The 9,854-nt window shown below is 44.7% G+C and overlaps 1 protein-coding gene across 1 annotated transcript; it reads left to right on the forward strand.

Annotated features, from left to right (window-relative positions):
• Window positions 1-718: 718 nt before the first annotated feature.
• On the forward strand, window positions 719-2,480 carry LOC145819599 (uncharacterized). Its single transcript, XM_082913546.1, has 2 exons — window positions 719-1,459; window positions 1,541-2,480. Exons 1-2 carry the CDS (start codon window positions 980-982, stop codon window positions 2,381-2,383), a joined length of 1,323 nt encoding a protein of 440 aa, XP_082769672.1. The 5' UTR covers window positions 719-979; the 3' UTR covers window positions 2,384-2,480.
• The last annotated feature ends 7,374 nt before the right edge of the window (window positions 2,481-9,854 follow it).

The following is a 9,854-nucleotide window of genomic DNA, read 5'->3' on the forward strand; positions in this document are numbered from 1 at the left end:
CCATCTTCTGAAACATATTCCTCTTAGTTTAAGCCGACATAATGGGTATGTGGAGGCATAGGGTAAATACCCCAACAAAACTTGAATACTTTAGGCAAGAATTTTCTATCCCAGCCGACGTTCATCTTAAGCTGGCTGGGGATAATGATACCATCGTGCCCACAGACCATACAATGCCTTTTCCAATAGTTGCTTTTACCGAATGTGGACTTCGGCTCCCACTTGATCCCCTTTTTCGTCAAGTTCTCCACTTCTATAAGCTGAACCCTATGCAGCTTACTATCAATTCTTATAGGGTAATTAACGGTATTATAGCCTTGGCTAGGCAAGAAAACCTTAGAATCACCCTAGCCGACCTTCAATATTGTTATACCATGTGCCCTCTTGATCTGAAGGATAGGGGTTTTGTCTATTACCTTAAGCCGAGATCTACTTAGTACAAAATTGTAGCCGACCTCCCAGACTCCAACAAGGGGGCTGGAGATGATTTTCTCATTGCTTCTGGAAATTGGGAATTTGGCCCAGATGAAGATGTCCACCTCTACCCTCTTCCTCGAACAATCACAGAGGGTAAGAGTAAGAGCCCTAAGTCAACACTTAGTTGTTTTTATTTAAGACTTTAATACTTTTTGTTTCTGACGTCTGTTTCTTTGCAGATCTCCATCAACCGCCAAAAAATTTTCGTCAATCCTTCTTCCCAGGAACAGATCTGAAAACACTTCTTGGCCTTCCAATCCATAAACGAAAAGCCCCAGTATTACTAAACTTCATCCCTACATACAAGTCCACCTTACCCGACGTCCCCAGAAAAAGGAAGAAGAGTCTTTCTCCACCAACAGCCACAACCTTAACTGCTTCTACATCCCGAACAGATCAAGAATCCACATTTGACCCAGCCGATCTTCCATCAACTTCGGCCCCCTACTTAATACCAATTCCTGAACGTAGACGCCGACGAAAGCTTGTAAAGACTGCCGAAATGGTTCGTCCAAGGCCTGTCGTCCAAGACCTTCTTGCTGACCTTCCAACTGACGCCGAAGCCGCACCAACGCAGTCAATGCTTCCACCCAAACCAAAGAGAGTAAAAAAGGCTCAGCCTAAGGCCAAGGCTACAGATGCCGAGGCTGAGGATGCTTTGCCGATCTCTAAACTAGCAGAAAGCAAAAAATCAGCCTCTACTTCAACCAAGAGGTCTGCTGAGGGCCAACCCTCAGGGTCTACACAATCAAAGCGGCCAAGGTCATCGTCTGCGACGACCTCGGCTTCGAAGAAGCCCGACGTCCCCTGGGCCCCTGATCTATCCCTGGAGGATAGGCCCATCATGGCTAGTGAAAGTGCTGACGACATTAATGTTGCTGTCGCCCTTAGCACTGCTCTTCTTCTACCAAATGACTTGGAGCGAAATAGCAAGCTTAGTGAGTATGAAAATTATGCTCTTATGCTCCAACACTCTGCTCAAGTAAGTATTTCTGTTTATACTTGTGATTTTTTCTTCTGTTCTTCACTGAGAGTACTGTCTCACATTTCTGTTTTTCTGCAGGCCATTCAGCATGCCCACTCATTTGCCATGCAATCCTTTGAAAATCGTCAAAGGTTGGTTGATATGAAAAGGGAAGCATCTTCTATGAAGAGAGAGATCAAGTCTCTTGAAGCAAAAATGAAAAAGTTGGAGGATCAAGCCGAGGCTGCAACCAAAGTTCAAACTTTAGCTCTTGAGAAAGCCGAAGCTGCTGAGGCCGTTAGAAAAGTTGCTGAGGCCGAGAAAAGAGAGGCCGAGGTCCAGAAGGCCCAAGCGGAGAAAGAACTTCAGCAAGCTCTGGCCACAAAAGAGGCCGAAATCAAAGAGGCCGACGAAAAGGCCTATGCTCAAGGTATGGCCGACGTCGCAGAAGACTACAAGCTTCAAGTCAGGCAGGCATGCAACAGGGGATTTTCCCTTGGTTGGATGTCCTTGATAAAGAAGCTTGACCTTCCTGCTGACTCGCCATTGCGTCAGGCCGACGCTATTCCGTTACCGTTTCCTCCTCCTCCTCCTGAAGGTGAATCAGAGTCTGAGGCCGAGGCCGTTGATGAAGATGAAGAAAAAGATGATGGTGACGCCTTGGTGAGAAGACCCAAGAATGCTGCCGAAGCCAAGTCCCCTCCTCCTGCTGAGCAGGTTATGGACTTGACTTTGGATGAGGAGGGTGATGGGACTGAGGGGGCACCCAAGGAGACTGCCACTGGGCAACTATCGTCCAATCTTCTCTTGGTAGAAAGAAGTGTTGAGTCAACAATCGCTGAGATTGATGCCGAGATAGAAGCGGAGAAAGTGGCCGAGGAGGTACCACCAGAGTCATCTGAGGTCCCAGTCCCTGCAGTGGCTGATGCTGAAGAATCTTGAAAAAATTGTCCTTTGTACTTTTTTCCTTCTTTTTTTCTGTTTTTTGCGCTTTGTACTTTTTACTTTCTGGATTAATGCAAAACTCTTTCTTTTGGCCGACGTGGTTTCTTCAATATATAACTGCAACAGTTCTTCCTCTGGATGTTCCAATCTTGTGATATTCTGTTGACTATTTCTGCATAGTCTTGTACTTATGAAATTTTTGCATATTTCCTCATGTTGCTTCCTTTGTGCAATCTCCTCGGGGTTTCATACCTCGGGTATAACCATAAAACTCTGACTTCGGCAAGATACTATCCTGCAAACTTTTCATAAATTTCAACAAGTATAGAACATATAGAATGTAAACTTTGCAAGCTTCTTCTCAATTAAGTACTAAATGATAATCTTAGTCTGACCTACTTGTAAATTGCTACAAATTTCAACAAGTAATGAACAATATACTTAGCCTTTATTTTAACCTGTAACTTTCTGTATACCTCAGCGGGTGGTCATATGTCGGCTTAACATAGACTTGTAAATTGCTACAAATTTCAACAAGTGTTAAGCATCTTCCCTTGGGTGTAAACAACCCACATATTGCTATGAGAACTTAAGCAATAACCTCGGCTTATCTTCGTCTTGTAAATTGCTACAAATTTCAACAAGGGAAGATAAGGAATCAGCTTAATTCCAACTTGTAAATTGCTACAAATTTCAACAAGTGGATTAAGGAATAACATCGGCTTAACTTGAACTTGTAAATTGCTACAAATTTCAACAAGTGAAGATAAGGAATCAGCTTAATTCCAACTAGTAAATTGCTACAAATTTCAACAAGTGGATTAAGGAATAACATCGGCTTAACTTCAACTTGTAAATTGCTACAAATTTCAACAAGTGAAGATAAGGAATCAGCTTAATTCCAACTTGTAAATTGCTACAAATTTCAACAAGTGGATTAAGGAATAACATCGGCTTAACTTCGACTTGTAAATTGCTACAAATTTCAACAAGTGAAGATAAGGAATCAGCTTAATTCCAACTTGTAAATTGCTACAAATTTCAATAAGTGGATTAAGGAATAACATCGGCTTAACTTCGACTTGTAAATTGCTACAAATTTCAACAAGTGAAGATAAGGAATCAGCTTAATTCCAACTTGTAAATTGCTACAAATTTCAACAAGTGGATTAAGGAATAATATCGGCTTATATTTGCCTGAGTTTGATATGTCTTCGAAAACATCCATGCATAACTTTATCAATCGAACATGTTGAAAAGATTCTGAAAAGACTTTATTGATAATATCGGCCAAACAATGATGTTTTTCTAATGATAGAAAAATTTCAAATTACAAGTATTCCAAGGTCTGGGCAATGCTTTGCCCTCATTGTCCTCAAGCCGATATGCTCCATTGCCTAATACTGAAGTAACTCTGTAGGGTCCTTCCCAGTTTGGGCCAAGCTTGCCCTCCCTGGGATCCTTTTTGTTCCCGACGACTTTTCTTAGGACTAGGTCGCCAACTTGAAAATCTCTTGGATTAACCTTCTTGTTGTAAGCTCTGGCAAGCTGTTGCTGGTATACTGCGAGCTGAATCGCAGCTTTTTCTCTTCGTTCTTCTAATAAATCCAGGTCTCGGGCTAACAGAATGTCATTGGTGCCATTCTCTACTCCCTGGGTTCTGATCCCTGGGATGCCGATCTCTAATGGGATGACTGCTTCTGTGCCATAGGCCATGGCAAAGGGGGATTCTCCTGTTGATCTTCTCGGCGTAGTCCGATATGCCCAAAGTACGTTGGGTAGTTCGTCCACCCACTTTCCTTTTGCTGCCTGCAGCCTCTTCTTTATTCCATCCAGGATTACTTTGTTGAATGCTTCTGCTTGCCCATTGCTTTGAGGAAAACTTGGTGTTGAGAAATAATTCTTGATCTTGAATTTTGCACAAAAGTTTTTGATGAGTTTGCTGTCGAACTGTGTCCCGTTGTCGGCAATAATTGCCCTTGGAATCCCAAATCTGGTGATTATGTTTCTCCAAATAAAATTCTTGTCGTCCACATCTCGGATTTTGGCAAGAGGTTCTGCCTCTATCCATTTTGTAAAGTAGTCTGTTGCTACCAGCAAGTATTTTCTCTGCCCAGTTGCCTGGGGAAGTTGTCCAACCAGATCCATGCCCCATTGGGCAAACGGCCAAGGGCTGGATACTAGGTTTCGGTCTGCAGCTGGCTGATGTATCAAAGCTGCAAACTTTTGACATTGTTCACACTTCTTTACATAAGCTTCGGCATCCTTTTGCATGTAGGGCCACCAATACCCCTGGGTAATGGCCCTGTGGGCTAACGATCTGCCCCCTGCATGGCTTCCACAAATTCCTTCATGAATCTCGTAAAGGAAATCTTCAACCTGCAAAGGATGTACGCACCTTAAAAGTGGTCCAGTGAAGGACCTCCTGTAGAGATGGCCTTCCGTTGTTAGACTGAATCTGGCCGATTTCAGCCTAATTTTATGTGCTTCTTTATGGTCTTCTGGCAGCTTCCCCTCTTTTAGGAATGCGATGATTGCATCCATCCAGCTTGGTCCAAAGCCCACGCACATTGCTTCTTGTTCGGTGCTCTGTTTATCTATGCTCGGGGCCGACATGTAGTCGATCATGATTGTCTTTGTTTTTCCAGTTTGAATTGAGCTGGCCAAGTTGGCTAACGCGTCGGCGTGGGTGTTGTCATCTCGGCTTACTTGGAGTAATCTGCAGTTTTGGAATAGGGCTGCCAGTCGGATGACTTCCTTTGCATATGCCGACATTCTTTCGTCTCTGGCTGCAAATTCTCCTGTTGACTGGTTAACAATCAATTGTGAATCACAAAAAACAATTACCTCGTCTGCCTCTGCTGCTGCTGCTAGCTTTAGCCCTGCGATTAATGCTTCATATTCTGCTTCATTATTGGAGGCTTTGAACCCCAGACGGATGGACTGTTCTACAATTTCTCCATCTGGAGATATCAGCAGTACTCCTGCTCCTGCTCCCTGGCGGTTTGAACTTCCATCGACGAATAGTCTGAATGAATCGCCGATGTAGATGCTGCATGGTCTGAGCTTTTCTTTCTCTTGCTTTTTTGTCTTTGACTGGAATTCTTTTTCCTTGTCGGGCCGATGCTCATCTTGGCTCGACGGAGCCCGAGGTGTGATGGCTTCCGGTGTGAGTTCTGCGACGAAGTCGGCCAAAGCTTGGCCCTTTATTGCTGTTCTTGGCCTAAATTCTAGGTCAAACTGGCCTAGTATTACTGACTCTGTAGTTCCAGGATGGCCTTGATTTGGTCTGGGCTGGCTTCAATGCCCTTTCTTGTTACCAGATATCCTAGAAATTTACCTGACCCAACTCCGAAGGCGCACTTTGAGGCGTTGAGTCGGAGCCGATATCTTTTGAGTATGTCAAAGACCTCTTTTAGGTCGGCAAGATGACCTTTTGATTCCTTGGTCTTTACGACCATATCATCGATGTAAACTTCTACCGTTTTGCCAATCAGGTGTTTAAACATCTTTGTCACTAACCTCTGATAGGTTGCTCCTGCGTTTTTCAGCCCAAAAGGCATTACCCTGTAACAGTACAGGCCTTTCGGGGTGATGAACGCGGTCTTTTCCTCATCTGGAGGGTACATAGCAATCTGGTGGTACCCTCTGTATGCATCTAAAAAACTCATTCTTTCATGTCCCGAGGTGGCGTCTACCAGTTGGTCGATTTTGGGCAGAGGAAAGCTGTCTTTCGGGCAGGCTTTGTTGAGGCTGGTGAAGTCTACACAAACCCTCCACTTGCCATTCTTCTTTTTTACTACTACTGTGTTGGACAGCCACGTTGGGTACTGGACTTCTCGGATGGCCCTGGCTTCAAGGAGTCTGTCTACCTCTTCTTCGACTGCTTCGACGTGCACTAACGTCGGCCTTCTGGCTCGTTGAATCACAGGTTTTGCCGATCTGTCGACATTCAGATTATGGCAAGTGACCTCGGGGTCAATGCCAGGCATTTCATAAGGTGTCCAGGCGAACGCCTCTATGTTTGCCCTTAAAAAATCTTCCAGTTCCTTTTCTTCTTCTCTGGCTAAGCCTGAGCCGAGAAGAAAAAATCGTTCTTCGTCGCCCTCCTGGACGAGGATTTTCTTTAGCGCCTCTTCGCTTTTCTCGGCTGGTTCTTTCCCGACGTCTTCAAGGGCTTCCATGTCCTCATCTTCAACTTCTGCTTTCTTTGGCTCCCGCATATTACAGGTGGACTTTATTGCTGCCATGGAGCAATTTTTGGCTTGTAGTTGATCCCCTCTGACTTCTTCAATCCCATGCTCTGTTGGGAACCGGAGTAGTTGATGCAACGTCGAGGGAACTGCCCCCATTGCATGCAACCACGGCCTTCCCAGTATGATGTTGTATGGTGAGGGTGTGTCAATTACCAGGAATTCCGTCCTGATCTTCTTAGTGCCGGCTTGTACTTCTAAGCTTGTTGCACCCAGTGGCCATGTCGTCGTTCCGTTAAAGCCGACCATCGGGCCGCTTGATTGTTCTAGGTCATCGGGGTGAAGGCCTAGCTCTTTGTAACATCTGACATACATGATGTCACAGGAGCTGCCTTGATCTATTAGGATGCGTTTAACTTGGCACTCCCCAACCTGGAGGGATACTACCAAGGCATCATTATGCGGATGTTGGACCAGTTCTAGGTCGGCTTCAGTAAAGGCTATCATTGGCCCTTGGCATTCTTCTGGCCGATGTCTCTTTTCCCCGACTTGATAGATATGCTGTAAATGTCTTACCCTCTGGGTTTCTCCTCTGACTTCGTTTTCGTTGACCCTTGAGTGGATTACATTAACCACCCTCGGTTCTCCTGCTTGTGGTAGCTGTGCTGGGGGAGGGGGTGCCGCTGGTGCTTGAGGCAACCTTGCCTGTTCTTCCCTTGTTCTGGCCTCATCGTCCAGGTCCCTCAGAAGGCCTTGTCTTACTAAGTCTTCCAAGTGTGCTTTTAAGGCTCTGCAACCTTGAGTTGGATGCCCTTCTTCATTGTGGTAGGCACAACGTCTACCAACGTTCCTTCCCATGAATTCCCCTGGTGCTCTTGCTGGAGCTCTGAAGTAAGGTTGATTTCGAATCCGATCCAAGATTTTATGGATTGGGATCCGGAATACTGTGGTTACCGCCTGTTTATTTCTTAATTCTATTTCTTGTTTGGTCGGCCCATTGTTGACTCGGCCTCGCTTTGGCGAGCCGTTTCCCTTTTCTTGTTTCACCTCTTTGTTTCCCGATGTATCTTCCTCGGCCCTGGCGTATTTCTCAATTCTTGCCATGAGTTCTTCCATGCTTTTTGGCAATGTTTTTGCCAAAGACTTCCGTAGAGGGCAGTCATCTTTCAGGCCGTTCTTAAAGGATACGACTGCTACTTCCTGGTTGCATTCGGGTATTCGGTTGAACACCTCATAGTACCTCTTCGCATAGGCCCTGAGGCCTTCTTCCTTGGTGATTCGTAGAGCCATCAAAGCATCAACCCTCAGGGGTTGTAGCTTGTTGGTCACGAATCTGGCCACAAACATCTCGGCCAAGCCTTCCCATGTCTTTATGCTTCCTTTTGGTAACTTATGGAACCAATCAGATGCAATTTCCCCAAAGGATGAGGGGAATACTTTACAGAGCAATGGCTCGTTTCCGCTATATAACGCCATTGAATTCAGGTATAGCCCAACATGAAAGTTTGGATCTGACTTACCATCATAGATTTGAAACCTCGGCATACTGAATCTTTTGGGCGGTTCGAATTTGTCCAGTTCCACCGAGAAGGCTGTCTTCGGTTTCACTGGGGAGTTTACCTCGACTTCTGCATTCTGCTGCCTCCTCTTGAGGTAGTCCCTTAAGTCTTCTTTGCTCCTTCCTGGAGCTCGGCTGTCTTTGGATTTTAGTCTTTTTGGTACACTGCTTTCGGCCTCGTGGTGGGGTCGTTTGGATCTTTCTTCATGGGATGTGTCAAAATGGAGTACTTGCCCCTGAACATGTTGATATTCTTTGGGGTCTGGATTCTTCATGTGGTGTGTCCTTCGGGACTCTTCTTGCCTCGGCTTTTCCCGTCCGACTTCCCTGGAAGGCCGGTGAGAATGCCTTCCGCTTCTGGTATGCTGAGGGACTTCGGGGATTGTTTTTCTTACCTCCTTCTGAGTGTTGTTCGCCGGCATCGGCGTATCTTGCAGCGGGTATGGTGGCTGCATAACATTATTCTGCATCATGAAGTTGACGACTGACTGGAGGTCCGCCAACTTGTTTGCTAGTTCTTTCACTTCCTCATCCCTCCGTAGGCACCTGTCCCTCCATACCTGTAGGTTATCTTCATTGTAGTATTTTCCTTGGTTTGCTCTTTTTGACGTGTCGCCTTCTGGGATGACGTCGTTCTCTCTGTGACCCTGGTCACGGGCTTCTGCATTGTGGTTATCTCCTTCAATGTCAAGATCAATTGGGCTGCCACTCCTAGTGGGAGCGTCAACCCCAATATTTTGCTGTCCGTTACTGGCCATCTATTCTTCCTTCGTTCCCACAGACGGCGCCAAATTGTGTGGGTGAAAATCTGACCACGCTGCCCGTCTAGTGATCAGCTGGAGAGCACAAGCAGAATAGATGGCTTAAGCAACCTGAAACAGAAAGAAAAAGCTCCGGCGGTGGTTCTTCCACCCGGGGGCACTCCGACGATCAAGTCAGTATATCTCCCAAAGATAATCAAGTACTAAACTGAATACTCAAAGTATAAATTACATACCTTAGACCCACGGGGGTGCCTCTCTTTTATAATATACTCAATCCAAGTCCCACTAGAAGTATGACTTCTATGAACTCTAATTCACTGTTTACTCTGGACTCTTTTAAATGATAAAGATAAACTTCTTGAGAGTTTTATCCTTATCTTGGTTCAGTCCCCTCCTTGCCTTAGGACTCTTGCCCCTTATCTCGGATTCCGATATCTTCGGAGATGACCTCGGCTTCTCCGAGATTACCTCGGCTTAACTACCAGGGCACGTGGCACCTCGGCTGACACATCGGCGTCACCATGCCACGTGTTGGTATTCAGAAAATACATCCCCACATATATCAATGAAGTTATTGGTTGTTTTCAACTGATATAAAAGTTGTTTGTTGAATTCAGGTGATATAAATGATGAAGGTAAATGAAGGATGCCTGAGGTTCCCACGAAATTGATGAAATTTAGCAAATAAAAAAATTTCAATAATATTGAATTATGTGTGGTAAACTGCGTAGATGATAAAAAAAAGATATTCTAATTTTGTTTGACTCCTCATATATATTATACTTGATAAATTTTGTGGCCATTTATTTGAAAATAACAATACAATAAATAGCAAATGATTTGTGACAGTAATTATTAAAAATATAAAAATATTTTAATTGAAAAATGTTGAAAAAAACATAATTCGAACTAATACTTCGTTTGGGAAGTGGGTTGGCTTTTTGGCTTTTTAA

The sequence above is a fragment of the Camellia sinensis genome, chromosome 2, assembly GCF_055761805.1.
Source record: "Camellia sinensis isolate YWXY chromosome 2, ASM5576180v1, whole genome shotgun sequence".
Lineage (NCBI taxonomy): Eukaryota > Viridiplantae > Streptophyta > Magnoliopsida > Ericales > Theaceae > Camellia > Camellia sinensis.